Consider the following 21,153-nt stretch of genomic DNA (forward strand, 5'->3'; position numbering starts at 1 on the left):
ATCCTGGCTGCCAGGAAGCTCAGAGCAAAGCTGTGTGATCAGTTCCTCTACAGCTTGCCCACCCTGTGTCTGTGATTTAACTGTCCTACTGCCTGCTCTTCTTTTACCCTCATACCCATGGTCTTTGGCTTTATTCTCTTTGTGTTATCTATTTGTAAGCTATGGATTGTATTCTTTTCTTCCCTAGACATAAGTAGAGCCCAGCTGCCCTTGGTATCTACAGGGGATTGGTTCAATGACCCCCCTAAGGATACAAAGTTCATGAATGTTTAAGTCCATATATATAAAATAGTGTAGTATTCACACAGTGTAGTGTTCACAACAGTGCGGTGTTCACAGCCTCCTGTGCTCTTCAAATTCTAGATTACTTATAACACTGAATACATTGCTATATAAAGTTTTACTGTACTGTTCAAGGAATACGGACGAGGAAAGTGTCTGTGCATGTTCAGTACACATGCAATTTTTTTGGAATATTTTCAATCCATGGTTGGTTGATTCTATACATGCAGGACCTCTGGGTTCAAAGGGCCAACTATAATACATACTTCTAAAATATGCTTTAAGTCAAGTGTGGCCAATGCCATGCCTTTATTCCCAGCACTCAGGAGGCAGAAGCAGGCAGATCTTTATGAGTCTGAGGCCAGCCTGGTCTACATAGCAAGTTTTAGGCCAGTTGGGCCTACAAGGAGACCCTGTCTCAAAAAGACAATAAATGCTTTGGATAGTACCTTCAGGGTCCTTAATTCTATGGTATACAGAGGAGAAGAGACCTTCAACAAACAACACAGGACTTAAGAGTTGAGGACCCTAGTCACTCTTCAGACAAAAGCTTTCTGGGAATAGGCTCCTGTTTGCCTCTTGGGGCTGGGCCTCACCTCTGTCTTCTTGACCTTCCAGTGCTACTATTTATTTATTTATTTGTTTGTTTGTTTGTTTGTTTGTTTGTTGTGGGTTCTCCTCAGGCCAGCTGTGAAGATCCTGACCTGGGTCGGGTCCCCTGCCGATTGGTGGGGGGCAAGAGGCGCAGAGTAACGACACACAGACCCCGGGAGTCTGGTAAAAGCAAGCACCAGGCAAGGTGCTGCAGGAGGGGGCAGGCCTTATATTTCCCTTTTCTCCGCCCCCAAGTCTCTTTAGTCAGCATATCGTTTTCTGATTGGTCCGCACCACGCAGTCTGTTAGCAGTCACTGAGCTCCCAAGCAGGGTATGGAGGCGTGGGCTCCTTTTGGCGGGCTATTTGCAGACCTAGAAGTTAGTGAATTCTCGCTGAATCCCAGGGCTCTGGGTCCGCGCCATCTTTGGAGGCCTCCTGCTATATTTATTTATTTATTTTTATTTATTTATTTATTTATTTATTTATTTATTTATTTATTTAATCAGACATTGGGCAGACAGGCTGTTCCTTGTTGTGAAGATCAAACTAAGGCCAATCCCACTGCAAAGGGCCCCCAAAATGAAAAAGCATGGAGTTGACCTGTCCTGGTGTTATGTATTTATTTCCTCAGAGTGGAGACATTCCTCCTGGAGAGAAGAGGGAGCAGATAAGGCTCTGGAAGCTCAGAAAGTGACAAAGTTTACAAGGGACCTTCCCAAGGTTAAACTGCTGGGGAGAGGAAACACTGGTGGAACCGCCCACAAGTTGGGCAAGGAGTGCCAGGGATGCAGACTGACTTCCTTCCTTCCTTCCTTCCTTCCTTCCTTCCTTCCTTCCTTCCTTCCTTCCTCTCTTTCTTTTTTCTTTCTTTCTTTTTCTTTCTTTCTTTCTTTCTTTCTTTCTCTCTTTCTCTTTCTTTCATGTGTATGTGCACATGTGTACAGATGTGTGTATGTGTGTATGTGCACATGTGCAGGTGCCAGCAGAGGCCAAAAGAGGGTGCTGGATCCTGGAACTGGAGTTACAGGTGGCTGTGAGCCACCCAATGTGGGTGCTGGGAATGCTACTCTGGTACTCTGCAAGAGCAGCAAGCTCTCTTAACTGCTGAGCGTCTCTTCTGCTCCCAGAGATGTGACCTTTGAGGGTCACCATCCATGCTGGTGATGCAGTTGCCTTCGAGTCACCCATGCTCTTGTAAGCAACCCCTCACTATGCTTCTCTAAGTACCCCAATAAACTCACTGGTTCACCAAGCTACAGTTGGGTGAAATTTCTTCTTAGGTCTGTCATTGGTGCCCTCTCTGGGGTGAACAGACATGTGTCCACATCTCTTCAGGAAGAACAAAAATCACACCATAGTCCATTCCAGTTTACTCTTATGAGGCAAAGCTGGTCCAGGCAGCTAGAGAGTAGCCAGAAGTCTGTCCCTAGAGAGTGTTCTCCAGCTCTGGTGCCCTCACTGGGTGCTACACTGACATTTTGAGTAGCTGGTTTAGGTTCCTGGTTCAGGGGAAGATAGGGCTGGAAGTTCTCCATGGGCTTCTCTGTCAGTGGTAGAAGAGGCTAGTGGTCCATAAGGCTGAATACTCAGGTTGGGACCCCAAATCCCATGGAATCATGACACCCACTCCCTGGGCTTATGCCACCTTTCTTTATTTGTAACAAGTGGGACTCCCCTTCCCCATGAAGACCTAGGCCACATAGGTGACCATGTAGGCACATAGTGTCAGCCATCTGCATACAACACATGGGCAAAGTTGCTCCAGCAGCACTAGATCTTCACTGTCCAACAAGAAATCTCTGTTCCTGGGGATTCCTGTTGGTAATCCAACTTGAGCTCCCTGGGGTGGGAAGACAGCAGACCAATGGTCAACAAACTTCAGGTGTAATGGAAAGGGTGAATTACTGGACAACTGCAGACAATAACATGGACAGCAGGGAGTCCCAGAGTCCCTCTAGCATAGGTCAGGAAGGCCCAGTTGCCCAAAAGATTACACAAGGGACCCAGAATGTATGGTCTCCATGACCTACAGCTCTAGAAGTTGGGGAAGAGACAGGAAAACTGTCCTACTTTCCCCAACCCACAGCCGGTGTTTTCTGTGGGTCTGAGCTGACCATCCTTTGTGGGAATCACCCTTTCTAGTTTTATGTCTCTACTTCCTGAGCAAGAACAGGAATGGGGTTCCATAGAGCCTAGCTCCTGCTCTCCTCAGCCCACCCTCAACCTTGGCCAGGCCCAGTGGCCTGCCTATGCCAGGTTACCTGATAGCAAGGAAGTGGTTTCCTTGAACTCTCAGTTTTCGTTGGTTGGAATCTGTTCCCTCTGGTGGTTCCCAGAGCACATCCTGGTAAAACTGACCTAAGAAAGAAAGGGTGAGTCAGTGAGGGATAAAGGCACCAAAGGGCACAAGTGAGAGGCACTGCCTGTTCCCAGTCAGAGGTGGTTTCTGAGGGCAAGTGCAGTACCAAGTTCTCCATCGATGTTGCTAGACAAGTGATGAGTGTCATTCAGAAAGAGCAGCAGTCCCTTCTGAGGGCTATCCCTGGATAGCAGGCCAATGGTTACTTTGTCTGGGCCTTTGAGCAGCAGGAGTCCCCTCTTGTCCATGGTCATCTTCAGACTGCAGAGAAACCCCACATTTTAGGTAGGAAGGCAGAGACACATGCATGGAGCCTCAGTGGGTTGTGCAAAAGTGGCAGGGTCTTCCTCTTGTCTGGGGAGTAATTGTGTGGTCTTGGGCAGAGAACCTTAAATCTGCTGGGTTTCAGTTTCCTCATTACTAAAACAACAGTGAAATTAACGTAATGATGTCCAATTTCCCCAGCATTATTTACAAACTACAATAGTTCCATTCCCTCTGGTTTTAAATTTGGATTCTCATGAATTCATTTTATATGATTTTTTTTGAAGGATGATGGTTAATTTTCATTGTTAATGAAAAGCACCTAGGATATTAGTGAAACACATGTCTGGATGCATCTATAACAGTGTTTCTAGAGGATTAATGAAGGGGGAGATCTGTCCTGAATATGGGCTGCACTACCCACAGGTAGTGCTTGGATGGATTAAGAGGGGAGAAAGAGAAAGACGTGCAGGCATGTCTGGGCTGCCATGATAGGAGCTGCCCTGCTCTGTCATGCCCTCCCACCATGGAGGAACTGGAAGCACTGAAAGTGAGCCAAAATAAATCCTTCGTCCCTTAATTTATTTCCCTCGGACATTTGGTCACGGCAACAGGAGAGCTGGGTACCCCTGCTCTGTGCCCTCTGTTTTTACAGCTGGTGCTGCTTTAGAAGAGTACTGTTTAATCAGGTGTTTTAACATCTATGGGGGCTCTCATTCTAGTCCATTTATTTATTTATTTATTTATTTATTTGTCTTTTTGAGACAGGGTCTCCCAGGGTCTCTTTGTCATTGATCTGTACTGCTCACCCTTTTTTTTTCCTTTTATTTGAGACAGAACCACTCTAAATTGCCCAGATTGCCATTGAACTTGCCCTGTAGCCAGGCACGCCTTGAACTCATGATCTTAGGCTGGCCTTGAACTCACAGAGATCTGCCTGCCTCTGCCTCCCAAGTGCTGGGATTAAAGGCGTGCACCACCACATCCGGCTTATTCCTTCTTATTTACTTAAAATAGCCTTTGAAATATTTGCCCTTTTGGTTTCCTTATAAATGTTAAGCTTGGTTAAGCCAGTGGAGTAGGACCTGGTGGCTACTCTAAGTTATTTAAAATAGAATTGTTCTAATTTTACCCTTTCCATTAATTTCATTTAATCCAAAATACATAGTGTATTTTTCTCATGTGTATCTTCTATAGTTCATGAAAGGATTTGAACTTTCTGTCATTACAATGAATGAGAACTCTTGATTTCTTTTTCCAGCATGTATTTCTAGGACACAGAAATGATATCCATCTTTATGTTTCAACCAGATAATAAACTTTGTCTTGGTGGCTGGTCTAGATGGCTCAGCGAGTAAGGAGGACTTGAGTTTAGATTCCTAGAACTCACATAAAAGCTGGACGCTGTAGTGTGCACCTGTCTAATCCTAGCATGCCTATGATAAGATGGAAGGCATCTTATTCTCACAGGAAAATCCGTGGATGCTCACAGGCCAGCTAGCCATGATCCTTTTTCAAATAAGGCAGAAGGAGAGGACTGAAGGACTGACACCCGAAGTTGTTCTCTGACTTTCACATGTGTGCTATGGCCTGCATGCACGCACGCGTGTGTGTGCGCGTGTGTGCGCACACACACACATTGTACACACATCAAAAATCTTTTTATAAAGGAAGAAACTTTGTCTTTTATAAAATCGAAGGACTTCAGATGAGCCTACTGGATGTTCTGTGTGTATGTTCACTTGTCAAATGGGAACAAGGCCCTGCTAAAGGCATAGCGAGGTAAAAATGGACAGGACCTGGGAAAAGATAGGCTATGGCATAAGTAGGAGGCTCAGAGGGCATGTCTCACAGGGACACAGGGTCCTCAGCCCCTTGTGACTTCTTGAGCTACTGAGCTGTTTCTGTGGGCAGTCATGCTTTCCAGAAGTCACCTTCTGCCTCCATATCCACTAGCTGCCCAGTATTTGCTGTCAGCTGGACAGAGCTTCAAAAGCACATGTTAATGGTTGATTGGACTGGGAAACACCTAGAAGACTAGTAAAGCATGTTTTTGAGCACACCTATAAAGGCATTTCCAGAGACCATTGACATGCTAGATAGCAAACAAGCAGGGAGGATCACTCTGAATGTGAGTATCATCCACTAGGTGGGGTCCGGATGGTATAAAAAACAGAAAACCCAGGCTGCTAGGCAGGCATGCGTTCCTCTGCTTTCTCCATCTCTTGGCTGCCACAGGTAAGCCACTTTAACCCTCCTGCTTTCACCCATAATGCTCTGCCTCACCACACCCAGGCCCAGAAACAACAGAGCCATAGACTGAAACCATGAGCCTCGTTTCTCTCAGGTACATGCTATAGCAACTAGAAAACGAACACCACACACCAAGAATAACATTCATAAGCCCTGGTAGACAGTGCCTCCAGCTTTCCACCATTACCATCTTGACCTCACCAGGCACAGAGCATTGACCTTGGGTGTGTCTGGGAGACACCGGCCCACCTGATGGTAAGTGTTCCCCAAGTACTTCCTTTCAACAGGTCCCCCTAGGCCTTAGATTCAGAGACAGAATGAGTATCTCAAGAGATTGTAAGGAAACTAGAGCTGGAGAGATTGTTCAGCAATTAAGAGCACTGGCTGTTCTTGCAGAAGACCCGAGTTTGAACGCCAGCACCCACATGGTGGCTAACAGCCATCCGCGACTCCAGTTCCAGGGGATCCAATGCCCTCTTCTATCCTTTGTGGGCACTGAATGACACAGGTGCACTTATATACATGTAGATAATATACTCATACATATAAAATAAAAATAAATAAATAGCCAGGCATGGTGGTGCATGCCTTTAATCCCAGCACTCAGGAGGCAGAGGCAGGTGGATCTTTGTGAGTTCAAGGCCAGCCTAGTCTACATAGTGAGTTCTAGGCCAGCTAGAGGAAGACCCTGTCTCAAAAAAGACAAAATTTTTAAAAAAATTATAAAAAGAGAGATGGTAAGGAAACTAACACTCAGAAGGGCTAAGTGGCTCATGCAGGGTCACACAGGATTATCTCCAAAGCTAGTTTCAAAGCACACTGTCTTTACATGGGATAGTAACCTGGTGAGTTGTGAGGTCCAGGTCCCAGGGTGATTCCTCATGTCTTCAGAGTTTAGGGAGTTCTGGGTTTGTAGCTCTGCCCTATCAGGAGTGCAGCCCACTACAGAGGACTCACATTCAGCTACTCCATCTGTGGCCTCAGGCCCTGGGAACCCAGCCTGGGACTTACTCAGGAAACACAGAGAACACTGTCTGCTTCCACTTGTAACCAGTGTGTTTTTGGTTCCGAATTACCACCACATAGTCAGGAGATGCGTGAACCAGCAGCTCAGGGTTCCTGAAGATTATCTTGATCGATGAGAACCCAGCCTTTTGTTTATCGTACTGGCCAGTCACTGTAAGCCCTAAGGAGGTAGAACAGAGAGGTCAAAGTGAATGCTGAACAATGGCCTTAACAGGGACTACTCCTGACTATGTCCTTTTGGGAACTGTGTCTCCTCAGAAGGGCCACTCCTTTTGCTTAGCAATATTTATTTCTACCCCAGGTCTGTTTTTTATCTCTTCCCTCATGCTTTAATTTCCTGTGGTTTTGGAGGGGGCCCCAAATCTTCATTGATGGCCTCTCTTGGTGAGACTTCGGAGATGGGAGAGGACTTGTTTCAATCTATAAACCTTCATCCGCCCCCTACAGTGTGTCTGGCCCTGAGTTAGCTACATGGCTGAGTGAAATGGAAAGTTCCTGCTGCAAGGAGCTGACAGATAGCCCAAGTCTGAGTGATGCAGCAAGAATCCATGTGGTTCTCAGAGGTATGAATGTTCCTGAGCTCTTTGTAGCTCTGCATGAGCATTCCTGAGTGATATGCACCCATGTCTGGCTGGACACTTCTAGACTAGTGAAGCCAGTTCAGAAAAAGTAGGTAGGGTCTGCCTGGCACATCTGTTCCTCCAACCATTACCTTCCTCTATACTACTAGGGGCCCATGGAAATATAGAAGCCTATGCTCTGCAGCTTCATCTCCTCTAAATGGAATACCTTTACCCTTTCCTCCATTCATCTGACAATCTTGGGTGACCCTGTACAGCTCCACTAACCCTAAGTAACTCTGGCCTCCTCTTCTCAGCTCTGGGCATGGACCCCGGTATACACAGGTCACCCTGTTGAATGCCCAGTGAAAGCTTGGGGTGGCTGTGGGAATGCCATGTTAGTGCACAGGGAATCTGCCCACAATGGATGTGTTGCTGTGGTCAGGGGATAAGTGTATGTGAGTGGTGTCTGGGTCTCTATGGGGATGTTTGGGATACATCTCTCACCTTGGTCAGCATCTGTGAGCAGGTTCATGAACCTCTCAGATGGCTTCATGTCTATACAGAGTTGGTCCACACTGGGCCCAGGGAGTGACAAGATGATAGTAGGAGCTTGGAGGGGGGCTAGGGTAGTCGGTGGGGAAGGGTGCTGGGAGAGCAACTTATTCAGGCTTGGGCTTTGGGTTGACATGGTGTTTCCTAAAAGAAGAAGGAAGACAAGGTATGGATTTAGGCAGCCCCTTTCTGGGAAAGTGGGCATTGCAGAATGAAGTAGTAAGTGATTGTGGCTGGGGTTCCCACTACACTTCAACATGGGGAAACTCATATAATAAGTTAGAGAGATTCAGGGCTTTTCCTTACCCCTAGGGCTTGTCCTTTCCAGGATCTCCCAGTTAGGACAAGAAGTTACTGCAGGGACTTGGGCTTGAGGGTACCTTTATGCTTTTTGTTTTGTTTTTGGTATTGGGGGTCAAATCCCAGGGCCTTGTGCATTCCAGGCAAGTGGTCTACCACTGAGCTATACCCCAGCCCTAGTGCCTTTATGTTTTATGTACATACCAGTCAACAGAGCATGTCTGGGATCCCAGGGACTGTATGGCGCTGAGACGGGCATGGGTGCAGGAACATTCATAAACAGAAAAGAGAGTTGGTCAGGATGCGGCACCCTGCCCCTTCCCTGCCACCCACAAAGCTCAGACCTAGAGGGGCAGGGGGAGATTTCAAGGAGACAAGTCCTGCTTAGTGTAACAACTGAGTCTGTGTTCAGATTTGGGGATCAGAAGCAATGTAAGGGACCATAGCTGACTTTGGAAATGGGGACGTCTTTCTTTCCATCATGGAGAGCAGATCCTTCTTATTGAAAACAAAGGATGTACAAAGTCCTACTCTGGGGACGGGTAGCCCGAAGTCCATTAACTGGTGGGGAAGAGATGTCTCAGAAAGGAAGGAATTAGCCATGTTGATCCAAAGAGCCCCATCATGAGCCTTCTTGGGGTCCAGGGTTTGTGGGAGGCTGCTCTGTCCAGGCTTGTGGTCTGGCAATCTAGGGATAGCAGAAGTGCCAGGAGAGAACCTACCTAAGGAGATACAATGCTCAGGACTAGGAAAAGAGGAGGCTGGTCAAGGGCTGGGCAGGAAATGCTGTGCTCACCCCCAGCACCTGGCCCTGCCTTAGGACAGGGTTTGGGTCCAGCCCATCTGTCTCTTGGCAGCTGTCTTTGCCTGGTCTGTGCCTGGTGCTTTCTCACTCCATGGGGCAGGGTCACTGAGCATCATGGAGAAAAGGAAGCTTGCTGAGGGTCAAAAAGGTGCTCACAGAATAGCTGTTCCAACTTCCCTTTGTTATGCTGTAGTCCGAAACCAGGGCCATAAGGAAAATGATCAGGTCCAGGAAATCCAGGAAGGGCAGGCAGGCTAGCAAATGAAGGTTGTCCAGCAGGTGCAGGTTGTCTAGGAAGTGCAGGTTGTCCAAATATCCTAGCACCAACATTCTTGAGTCCCACACCAGGTGACAATCTGGAAGCTCCTACTTTGGTAACATTGACATATGTAATGTACTTAGAGACAGTGTCCTGGGTCTCCACAGCCAGGCCTAGGGACCTTAATGTCAGGAGTGTGATGTAAAAAGAGCAGGTAAGCAGGTAGCCCCACTTCTGCCATGCTGGGGTGCCACCCCTACCTGGGAGACCATCACTTCTAGAACTCCTCCCTCTGGAAGGTCAAGCCTCCCCCAGACAATGCCCTTCAAACTTCCTTGAGTACTGAATCCTCTTCCTTGATGGCTGCCTCCTAATTAAACACACCTGAGCTGGAGTCCCAGGCCTGTTACCAGCCAGGTGAACCAGACCAGGCTTTCCCCTTCTTTAGCCAAGGAAAAAGCCCAGTCTACAATCCTGCCTTTTTCCATCCCTTCCTCCTTTGCCACCTGTGTTTCTGGACAGTCTGGATCCTACATCATGAAATTTGGAAAGACGGTGATCTGGAGGTCGGTGAGACTTAGGTTTACTCCTTGGAGCTAGCTCTCTACCACTCCAGTTGGATGAGGACTATGTATGTAGAATCCAGAACAGAGCTTGAGGGATAGCCAGTATTTGAATGAACAACTAAGTACACAGGCATGCTTGGTTAGATAATGCCACCTCCTGGCAGTAGAGCAGAATGGGGCCTTGACCATGCAGGCGGCCCCCACCTAGGCCAGCTTCTGAGCATATTAGGTCCTTACCGAATGACTGGAAATTCCTCTGTGTATTATCTGTATAAAACACAACCAAAAGAAGAGATGGGGGTGGGGAAAGACTGTCAGTTTTGGTCAATTTGAAGTGCTTATGTTTAAACCTGCTTCCCAACCCCAGAACCATATTCACTGCATGCAGTGAGTCTGGGAGGTGGGGGAGCCTGGCTTCAGTTTCTTCCTTAGTCAAGATGGAAGAGTCTCCCTGGGCTTCTAGGAGTCTGTGAATGGCAGGGTTAGGGTCTTGGTCAGAATGCAGGGAGGCATGCTAAGCTAAAGCTCTACTGACTAGGAGGCTGAGCTCTCAGCCCCATGCTCACCATTTTCCACAGGCTTCTCAGCAACTTGAAATTGATCTTGGCCTTCAGGTTTGGTTACCACCATAGATGTGAGAGGAGTGACAAAGTTGTACTTCAGGGACAGCTCCAGAGCTTGGGCCTTCAGGGCTTCTAATTCAGCATCTGATGCTGAAACACTGTGGGTTGAGGACATAAAACCTCAAGAGGTCCCTGGATACCTCTGCAGTCTCCCTCCCACTGGCTCCTTCTTTGAGTCCCCTTAGGAGGATGTAGAGTTCGGACATGATATCTCTTTCCATCACTAGTAGATACTCGGTGCCTGTTGTACCCACCCTACCAGTAAAAGGCTTATGGAGCACTGACGTATGATGCAGCCTACCCCAGTAGCTTGTAAGGATTAGGGTTACTCACATCTGCTCCAGCTTCTGTTGTATGGTCATGTATGCCCAGAGTCTCTCCATGAAGTTGTGGAAGATGTACTTAGGACTGTGGAACTCCTTCTCCTGTTGGGCCACACTGGCCTTTGTTTCAAAGGTGATGTTTTGCAAATGCTAGAAGGAGGTGCCCAGCCCGGGCAGGAGCAGTGAGGGCCTGATGTCTGTATATATCTGGCACTTTAGAGTTCTTCTGTTAGAATCCTGATTGGACCTGGGGCAGGTCAGTGCACTGACCAACCATGAGATCTGTATTTCCTTTAAGTGGTGCAGGGGGTAAGGAGGGAGTTTAGGGTACAACAGTCTCCATCACAGGGTCTCCAAGGGTAAGGAGGAGGTGGGGATAGATGGTAAGCAGCTGTCTAGGTGCAGCAAGACAGCTGTGTAGCTAGGAACTTGGGTCAGCTGATGAAGGGAAGCAACCTCTAGGCCAGTGTAGAAACAACAGCAGGAATCAGTCTGAAATGCAGTGTGGAGCAGAAAGAGATATAGCATCTTCCCCCAAAGATGGAGAAAAGGAAGGACGGGCCTTCCCCAGCATCAGGTGTCATGGCTACAGCGTTGGGGTACATAGAGCCCAAACAAGCTGTCCCTACCCGGTGTGGGCCTTCTGCTGGGACTGGCCACTGTAGGTTGATAGGAAGCATTGTGCACAAGTGCTCTATGGTCTGGCTGCTTTCTTTCTGGGGAAGGGGTGGTTATGGTCCCAGGCTGGCTCAGGTAGCATCTTAGGAAATAAGGCCCAGAGCAGAGGTGCCCCAGGCTTGTTCTCACCCCAGCAGTCAAAAGGCCCTTTACAATATAGTTTATCTGCTGCCTATCTTGTTGACATCATCATCCTCTGGCTCTTACTCAGGGTCTTGTTTGCCAAACCTTTGGTACATGAAAGCCACCTGCACGAATTTTTCCCTATCTATACAATAAGGTTACTTATTTGATGTTTTTCCTTCAGTGAACTTTGAATAGATTAGCATTCTTTATCTGGGCTTATCCCAAGCAATGCTATCTGTGAGTTGAGTCTAGTGGCGTAAGTCTGTAATCCTAGCTACTTAGTAGGCTGAAGCAGGAAGACTGAAAATTCAAGGCCTGCCTGGGTTACAGAGGGAGTTTAAGACTAGCTTTAGTAATTTAGCAGGTACTGTCGCAAAATAAAAGGTATAAAGAGGGATGTAGCTTAGTGGCAGAGTATTTGTTTGAGGCCCTAGGTTCAATTCCCAGTACTAAAAAAAAGTGTATGTACACACACACACACACACACACACACACACACACACACACAACCTTATGAAATTTGAGTCGTGTTTGTGTTTGGGACCACAAACTAATTCTACAGTGACTCTATGAAGCGGGCATGTGAGTTAGTCTCATCTTTAAACAGGAGGAAACTGAGACACAGGGAGTTTAAGTGATTGCCTTGCTTCTCACTTCTGGGAGGTAACAGGGCTGGCTTTAAAGATAGGTAGGCTGGCCACACATTTCATGAACAGTCATTTGAGTCGTGTTTGTGTTTGGGACCACAAACTAATTCTACAGTGACTCTATGAAGCGGGCATGTGAGTTAGTCTCATCTTTAAACAGGAGGAAACTGAGACACAGGGAGTTTAAGTGATTGCCTTGCTTCTCACTTCTGGGAGGTAACAGGGCTGGCTTTAAAGATAGGTAGGCTGGCCACACATTTCATGAACAGTCCCAATACTTGGCTGTTTCTTGTGAGATGAGGCATTGGGTCCCCATGCTCATGCCATTCTCTACAGACATGCCCAACTGGCATATAAGCCTGAATAGCCCTTCTTCACATCTGGTTTCTGCCCATCTCTTATTTATCCCTCAACCTTAGCAAGCCTCCTGCAGGAATCCCATTTTGATCCCAGGTCAGATGGAGGCTCCCAATACTGCTCTCTACAGCCCTGGGTCTGTTCTGTGAGGGACATTTTAGCTTGTCACTCCATGTTTGTACAAGCTGTCTCTACATGGAGGGTGAGGGGGATTGGCTTTATTCACTGCTGCATCCTTTGACCTAAGGATTGTGTTTTTATTTATGGGACAACAGGGACTCTCTAGGAGGAGGCAGCATAGGCTGAGAGCCTGTATGGTTACAGAGACAGTGAAGTCTGAGCAAGGACAGGGCTCGATGAGGTGAGCTGGGCTTCTGACTTAGATGCAGTGGAACCTAGTAGAAGTTGCTTGCCTTGCCTGGAGCTTACTTTGTTCATCTGTGGAACTAAAGAGCTACTCCCATTTCACAGATGAGCACTATGCTGTCTTATTGGGTCTCTACCATAAACTCATGTGGTTGGAACTGGTGCCCTTCAGGGAAATCTGAAGAATAGGGCTCTTTGAGACTCATTCAAGGTCAATCAGGTGGAGCTTGGTAGGGCTAGGACTTGAGCCTAGGCCCTCCAGCTACAAATGAAGGAGTTGCCCAGGCTGCCCAGCTGTCTGCTCCCTTCAGGAAGACTCAGCCACACTCACCATCTGTCCACTGACTTTGGCTGAGAGAACATCAGGGCCTTGGTCCGGGAGCTTCCCAGCTACCACCATCTCTGAGCCTTTAAAGTGGTGTCGGAAGCTGTCCTGTGTGATCACCTCTACATCATGGCTGGGGTATTCAAAAGCCACTGCCAACAGTAGTGGGTTGGCTACCTCCTGGTAGAAGTCCTGCAGGGTAGAAGGGGGCATGTTATAAAGGCCAAGCAGGCAGGGTCTGCCTGGTTCTCTGTAGCCCACCTGGAGCATACTAGTACCTGGAGCTGTAGTGCAGAGTCTGAGTCCTTATAGATGCGCCGGGCTAGGCCACCATTGCCCAGTGCCAGCTTCTCTAGGAAGGCATAGTCAACATCGAAGCCGAAGCCCAGGCAGAAGAGGCTGTACTTGCTGCTGATGGCTTCCTTTACATTCCTCTGGATCACAGTGGGATTGGTTTCTCCTGGACCCATGAGTTTGGGAAGAGGATGGACATTTCTGGAACTTCAGAGTCTAAGGGGCCTTGAGGATCTCCCTTCCTGCCCCAGGTTTCATAGCTAGATGCAGCTCTATCTGTATCCTCTGTGTGGCATGCACAAGAGTGGCTACAGTGTCCTCACCTGAAGTGGGCTGTCCGTCTGTGAGCAGGATGATGAGGGAGACACTCCCCGCAGGCAGCAGCTCAGCCCTGTTGCTGTTATCCAGCAGATCCACAGCCATCAGTACCGCTTTATTGATGTTGGTCCCTGAAGGGCAGACACTCAGGCTGGATCTCGGCCAGGGACCACAGAAGCCCTCGGCCTCCAAGCTGGCAGGGGCACTCACCTCCCTGGGCATGGATGCTGGCAGCATAGTCTGTGGCCTCCTTCACATTCCCAGCTGAGGCCTGTTTCAGTGATGGCTTCCATTGAGTTGCTTCCTCATTGAAGACGATGAGGTTGAACTGGTCTTTGGGGTTGAGGTCATTCAAGATCTTGATTAGGGCTTCCCGTGTCTGGTCATGGGGAGAGAAGACAAAGCAGGTGTTTCAGAAGGGCTCTCCAAGGGTTCATGGTCCTTGGGCTAGCATTTTGGGTTCGGTCACAGCGTATGTTTGGATCAAACTACCCCTGGTAGCCTCCACCTATGATGACAGAGCAGGCCAAGTCTGCTAAAGATATGAGGGGCTTGGGAGTTCTCAGAGACTTGTGCTGGCATAGGAGGCCTACCTGATGGATCTTCCTGCCACTCATGGAGCCACTCTTGTCAATGACAAAGATCACGTTCTTGGGCATAGTAGGAAGGTTCTCAGGGGCAAAGTAGTGCACAAAGTAGCCATTCTCAATCTGTGACCAGAGCAAGACACACTCAGGTGGTCAGAGCTTTAGCCCTGCCCTACTCCCATGCAACCTCCTCATCCCACATCCCTGGGCTGCTCTGTTTTCCTTGTTTCATGCTTCCTCCCCATCCCCACGGCTGATCTTCCCTAAATCCTCACCATCTTTCAAAGCTTAGCCCTTTGCAAACAGATATCTTCCCTGTTCATGCACAGTCACTAGAACTGCACCCTCCCCAACTCTGTCTTCTATTTGAGTCAGTACTTGAAGTGGCTTATACTAAAAGATAATAAACCTGATATCCATCAAGAGTAAAGGGGGAATCACAAATGATGCCAGAAACTTGTGTGAAAGCAGCTGCTGAACTTGAACAAAGATCTGAGCTACAGGCCTCTGGGTAGCAAAGGGAAAGAGGGAAACCCCACAAGGCAGTTCTTCACATAAACAAACCTTTTCTGCCTCTGATAAGGAAATTGTTTCAGGAACAACACAACTGATCTGCCTATTTTCTGTCTGGGCCAACTCCTGGTGCACAGTGCTAAGGAGGGGCCATTATTTGACTTTTCCAGAACACTCAAGCTCAGACCTTTGGGGTAGACAAGACTTTAAGACTGTACCACTCTTGCCTGGAGTCCACCCACCTGAATGGAGCCCCCAGAGGCGGATCGGTTCACATCATAGCGGATGATGAATTCGCCATCCAGGACTGTGTCCTCATGGTCTGGAGACTTTTGCTGCTGGGAGAGTGTTGGCTTGAACCGAATATGAGCCTGGAGGAACAACCGGGCTGAAGCTGAGAGGAGCAGCAAGGCCATGCCAATACCTACTCTGAGTACACACTGGGAAGTCAGACTTCATGTGCAGCCATGGACCAACATTCTAGGTTACGTTTGTCCTGAGCTGAAAGGTGACTACTTCCATGTGGTGTGTGTGGTCATATGTGTATGTGAATCCCCTTTCTGGGACATTGCAAGCATCTGGACTCCATGCAATCTAGCTCTCTCCTCCCAGGACCCTCCTCCCATCAGTCTACTCTCCAAGTATGTCTGCCATAGCTCCCAAGGCTCCTTTATGAGCTGACTGTCCATTTCTAGGCCTTGGCATACACACAGATCTTAGAAGCCTTTCCAGCTCAGACAGCTTCTGTTTTGGACTATGGGAATCCAGCTTACAGGGCTGGACTGAAGACTGGTTCCTGGGTACCCTCACTTGCTGATCAAGGCAGGCCCACCTTGGTCTTGTTCTGTGAGGTGGTAAGGGATTCTGCCAGCTCCTGGGTCATGAAGGTGCTCTCTGTCTCCAGGAAGCTGATACCCTGAGGCTCGAAGATGTGAATATCCATCTGGAGGCAAGATATGGGCCAATGGGGAAGCCATGAGCCTGGCTGGGCTCCCAGGAGGCTGAGTGGCAAGGAAAGGCTGCCTTAGCCAGGTAGGGGTATCTAGGAAGCTTCCTAGAAGACACAGTGCCAGGTACCTGCAAGTGCTTGACCAGCTGCTGGGGCTGCACTTTTAGTAGTAGCTCATACGTTCCTAGGTGCCGTCTGAGCAGTTCCTGGTATATCAGTTCAAAGGTGACCTTGGCAGCAGGGGCCACGTTGACTGACACCTGGAACTGCTCCGTCTTTCTCCCAGTGACCCTAGGGGATAACACAAGACTGACCCATTAAGTCAGGCAGGAGGACAGCTACTGGAGGGGAACAAGGCTAAAAGCCAAGGTAGTGGCAATCTCTATATTTGCCCCTTTCCCCACAGGCTCACTTGATGAGGCCAGCACTCTCTCCCCGGCCGACTGCTGCTCTGTACTGTTCCTGGGCTTCATCCTTGCTTTTGATGTTCCCTGGATAAGTAACGCCATCAATGATCCTGGAGAGGGGAAGAAGCAGCCGAGAGCTTTTCTAGAAGGGCCTTTCTGGGATTTGGTAAGCTTCTTGACACACTGACTCTTGTATTTGGTTGAGTCCACTGCCATTTATTATGCACCTACTATGTAAAGGACTCTGTGTAGGACACTGGGTGAGATTTTCAGCTGCTCTGAGGCATGCACAGTATAGTACACATGTATTTTGCTGAAGGGACAGAGCAGGGAGGTGGCAGAGGAGGCAGGACTGGGCTAAATTTGGCCCACATTCCAACATTCCCCATCACAAACTATTCTGAGTCACTAGTCAATCACCAGTGAAACAAGCGATTGAAGAGCTGTTCCTTATCCAGTCCTGTGTCCACTTCCTAAGTGGCCAAAACTGAGCAGGAGGGAGACACAGGACTGAAGGCTATAATCCTATTCTCTGCAGCTTCTCCATTCTCCCTTCTGCTCCAGGCAGGCTCCACAGGGAGCTCGGCCACTCTGAAAACAGGTTTGGGGAACCTCATGGTAGAGACTCCTGGGAATGTGGCAAGTTCCTAGCAGCCATTCCTTGGGGTTGAGAAAGAACTGCAAGGAAAATGGCTTTTCTAGGAGTTCCTTGTGGGATGAATGAACAGGGACCACACAGGTAAATGGACATCTACTTATCCCAGAGGTGGGGGGGGCACACAGAGAAGAGAGGGGACCTAGCTCAGTACATAGCACAGGCATCTTCCTTCTACCTCTCCAGTTTAATTCTGGGCCAGGAAAGGGATAAAAAGGGGAAGCCTAGGTCTTTCTCTTAGATAAAGTTCTTGGCCTCTCCAGATACCCTGCTGGGCCTCCTGGCTAGGTCAGGAAACAGGTAAACTTGCCCTGCATGTCTCTATCTTTGTAGTAACAAGATCTGGGGCCACTAGGCTAGGGTCAGGAAACAGAAACTGTTTTGGGATGGAGGTAGGTGGGGAGAAAGGGAGCAGCCAATTACATACAGGAACCTCAGCCCCCACTGCAGTTTTCCAGGAACACTCTGCCCTAGCTAGTACCCTTGCTTTACTCCACCCCCAAGCACCCTCCCTGCTTCTGGCAGCAGCCTGCCTTCAACTTTTGCCTTTTCTGGAAGCTAGGGGCAGGCATGGACTTTTACCGTTTAGCAAACATTGCAAAATAGATCAGGTCAGGGTTGGAGAGGACAGCAGAGGACAAGGTAAGGGCTGCCACCAGCTCCCAGAGTCCATAGACATTCCAGGTATCCCCTAAGGAAGCAGAGTAGGCATGCCAGTCCTCTGTAGTGAGATAAGAGGACCCTAGAATTTAGGGGTTCTATGTTCCTAGCTGGAATCTGCTTTTGTTGACTCCCACTGCCTGGCTCTGACCTAGGGATGTCCCAAGCTTGTACTTCTCAAAGGCAAAGACTCAAAGATGCTATCTGCTACCTAGCAGTATTTAGTGATGAGTCTGAATGGCAGGAGGGAGAAAGATATCCTGATCTTGATAACAGGCCTGTTCCATGTGAGGCCAAGAGGTAGAATGGTGTCCTGTGTTTCAGAACATCTCTCAGGACCCATGGGAGATGAGTCACAGAGCTGGGTTGCATGTGGGTGGGGAAGGGTAGGAAGGTACCTACATGGAAAAGTTAGTGATGAAAGCTTTCTTGGGTAGCTCTATCTGGAAGGTGGCTTCTTGCACAGTGTCAGCTCTGTTGACCACCCGGCTGGTAATAACTGTATGGGCAAATCGGGAAGAGACCCTGGAGTCCACAGTGAGGCTGTAGATGTCAATGTCTTTCTGGATGAGGGAAGGAGAAGAGAGTTGGACAGTTTAACCATGACCCAAAGCTCTTCAAGAGTAAGCCTTCACTCTGGTCTCAGACCAACCCCTGTGTCTCATCTGACCCAGATACTGACTAGGCCTAAGACTGAACCTGTGAGGCATTTCATATGCGAATATTCATCTGAAATCAGAGGCAGTTGTGAACCTCATTCCCTACCCCGAAGCACCACAGAGCAGGGGCCACCTCCTTCTTGTTCTATGGGGACCTACATGACCCTATGGGAGACATCAAGCACATAGGGGTGAGGGTGAGAGTCTGAGCCCGAGAGGGGAATTACACTTCTCATTTGGGCAGAAGTGAGGGGCCTGAGGTCAGGAACCTCGTGTCCAGGTTGACCTCTGCTGAGAAAAAGGGTGGTGAACAAGTTCTTTGATTTCTGGAAACTCTGGTCTCCATGGAAATGAGAAAATACTCATGCCACTCTCCTATCAGACATTCGTGGGCACTGGGGGAATTTGCAGAGGACCCAGGCTCTAAGGGGCTGAGACATTTCCTCTGCCCATCTCCCCCACAGTGGATTCTCCCTGACTGTCCCACCCTCTCCACAGAGTATTCCCTACCACAGATGCTCTTTGCTCTGAGGACACAGGTGCACACATGTAGCCTTATCTCTACCTGTTGTATGTACTGTGCTGTGTACACACCAACTCATGGTCACCTGCCTAGTAGTTTAACAGAGGGGCAGAGTGGCTTGTTTTCATGGTGTTAGCTTTGTACCATGCCTGGCACTAAGAGCTTGATTTTCAATCAACCCAACCCTCTGAGTAGGCTATATCATTACCCTCTTTTAAGGATGAGGAAACTGATAGATAGAACATATAAATATCTTCCCAGAGATGGGATCATTCAGCCAGGAGCAGAAGAGCTGGGCTCATAACTTATTTGGATCTGCTGCCGGCTTCAAGGGGCAATAGGCTAAGCTCTATTCCCTCATCTATAAATTGGCGAGAATAGGATCGCCCCCTTCTATTAAGTAGAGGAATATCTGTAAGGACCTCTGGTTAGTGCCTGGTGAATGGTTAGCACCATTTCTTTACACAAGCATTGACCTGCACACAGGCTTACTTAACTGTGTACACAATTGGAGGCTCTCCCTGCCCTCCCAGATATGTTCTCTCATTTCCTAGCTCGCATCACACATACACAGGTATACACACACAGGCACCTATGGGTATTGCTACCTTTCGGGCAGTGGTGGTTTGGAGGATAGCCAGCAGTGAGGGCAGGATCAGTACGATGCTCCATGTGTGGGAAGGGGCTGGGATCTTCATTTGGGTTCAGTTGCCTGCCAGGCTGCTTCTGAACCAGAGAGCAAGTGGGTTATATATTAGTACCTTGCTGGCTGTCCCACCCCTGTGGGGGCAGGTTCTGGGAAATTGGGATCTATAAGCCAAAAATCCCAGAGACAAATGACCTATGTCCAGTGAACTTTGCCTGGGGGCAGGACCTACCTTGAGGAAAGGTAGGCTCAGGTTAGGGCTGGGCATTGGCATCCTTTCTGCAATGTCTAGGTTTCCAGGCATCACAACCTCACATTGGCTACCCTACCAAGCTCTGTAGGGCTATTGGCACATAACAGTGAGGCTGGACTGCCCTCCATAATCCTGGTTTGGGGGAAAACAGGCCACACTAGGAAGACTAGGGCTGGAGGAATACTCTAGGTGGCTTCTTGGAGAGGGAAGTAGCCAGGTGAGCATGCCTGTGGAATGGGGACCCTGAGGCATCAAGTGACCTATGGAAGTGTCTGAGGGAACTAGGAAGGATGGGCACACATTCTGAGTTGAGAGGTACCTGGCCCAGGAACCTCCGTTCATGCTCTCTGGTCGCAGGCTGTTGTTTGAGCTCCATTAATCTAGCCAGATGCTAGGGTCAACTCAACCAGGGCCCTAAACAAGGCTTTCAGAGTTGTAAAGATGTGCATCCTGTGCCTGGAGGTGTGATGCTAGGTGTTCTCTGCAGGAAAGTGGGGCACAGAAAAGCCAGCTGCACAGAGCTCCTAAAGAGGGTATATAGGAAGAGTAGTGGCCCCACACTATCACAGCAGGCCATGGAAGTGCTACTTAAGTGCTGATGGTGGCTTTTCTCTACGTGCCCTTAATAAAGTTGAAGAGCTGCTTTTATAACAAAGAGATAAGGTGAACAAATATTGGGTACTTAATGGAGCTGATGTTGACATTCTCTGGTGACTCTAGAAAGGCTAGCTCCCAAGTCTGTAGAGGTACAGGGAGATAGAGATGAATCATGAGAGTGTTGCCAGGTGCCAAATCCTGGGTCAGGAAAAGAGGATGGCTTAGTGATACCAGCCATTGGGGCAAGCCTAGTAGAGGTCCACCTGGGGCCCTGGGGTCATGAGATTATTCCAGAGGACTGGTTCAGTGTCTGTCACTAGTGCAGCCTCCCTCAAAACTGGCAGCATCTGGCCCTGGATAAGGGCATCATCAACTTTGGAGCAATTTCTGTGGTTCTAGTAACACCTTCTTCCTTCCTGTGGCTGTGGCCAGAGGCCTTATCTCTGTCTACTGCTCATCCTTTTGACTTTGGATAGGACTGGAGTTACACACACCCCTTCAGTATCTGAGGGAAAAATGTCTCCAAAAGACTCAGTGAGCAAGCATAGGCTCTGTCCCCACAGATGATCTGCTCCCTTGGGGCCCAGAGTATTGGCCTAGCCTGGAGCCAGAAGTATATAAGAAGACTAGGCTGACTGGGAACATGAGAAAGGCTCCAAGAAGCCAACTTCTTTTTCCCAGGGGACAGCAAGGGTTTCCTAGCAGGAATTATTCTTGAACCCTTGCTAGCCTGATGGCCTCAAAAGGAGCTATTATCGGCCTGCCCACGGTCTTGCTGCCCCAGCTGGACAGGCCTTTAGTTTCCTGAATCTGACATGTGAA

At 48.6% G+C, this 21,153-nt stretch overlaps 1 protein-coding gene across 4 annotated transcripts; it reads right to left on the bottom strand.

Moving 5' to 3' along the window:
- Nucleotides 1–2,509: 2,509 nt before the first annotated feature.
- Itih4 (inter-alpha-trypsin inhibitor heavy chain 4) lies at nucleotides 2,510–19,569 on the bottom strand. 4 transcript variants are annotated; one of them, XM_029555390.1, is made up of 21 exons: nucleotides 19,444–19,569; nucleotides 18,056–18,216; nucleotides 16,344–16,448; nucleotides 16,060–16,240; nucleotides 15,815–15,925; nucleotides 15,225–15,353; nucleotides 14,476–14,592; nucleotides 14,093–14,261; nucleotides 13,888–14,013; nucleotides 13,549–13,730; nucleotides 13,277–13,462; nucleotides 10,782–10,921; nucleotides 10,392–10,546; nucleotides 10,063–10,092; nucleotides 8,992–9,105; nucleotides 8,400–8,441; nucleotides 7,848–8,039; nucleotides 6,766–6,940; nucleotides 3,344–3,498; nucleotides 3,140–3,236; nucleotides 2,510–2,718 (listed from the first exon to the last, which is right to left on the bottom strand). In XM_029555390.1, exons 1-21 carry the CDS (start codon nucleotides 19,531–19,533, stop codon nucleotides 2,649–2,651), a joined length of 2,727 nt encoding a protein of 908 aa, XP_029411250.1. In that variant the 5' UTR covers nucleotides 19,534–19,569; the 3' UTR covers nucleotides 2,510–2,648. The 4 variants fall into 4 exon arrangements, with proteins under 4 accessions (XP_029411250.1, XP_029411248.1, XP_029411247.1 ...); XM_029555388.1 differs by lacking the exon at nucleotides 8,992–9,105 and adding an exon at nucleotides 9,157–9,366; XM_029555387.1 differs by lacking the exon at nucleotides 8,992–9,105 and adding an exon at nucleotides 9,157–9,369.
- Nucleotides 19,570–21,153: the final 1,584 nt, after the last annotated feature.

The sequence above is a fragment of the Nannospalax galili genome, unplaced genomic scaffold, assembly GCF_000622305.1.
Source record: "Nannospalax galili isolate Female #2095 unplaced genomic scaffold, S.galili_v1.0 scaffold485, whole genome shotgun sequence".
In the NCBI taxonomy this organism is placed as follows: Eukaryota; Metazoa; Chordata; class Mammalia; order Rodentia; family Spalacidae; genus Nannospalax; species Nannospalax galili.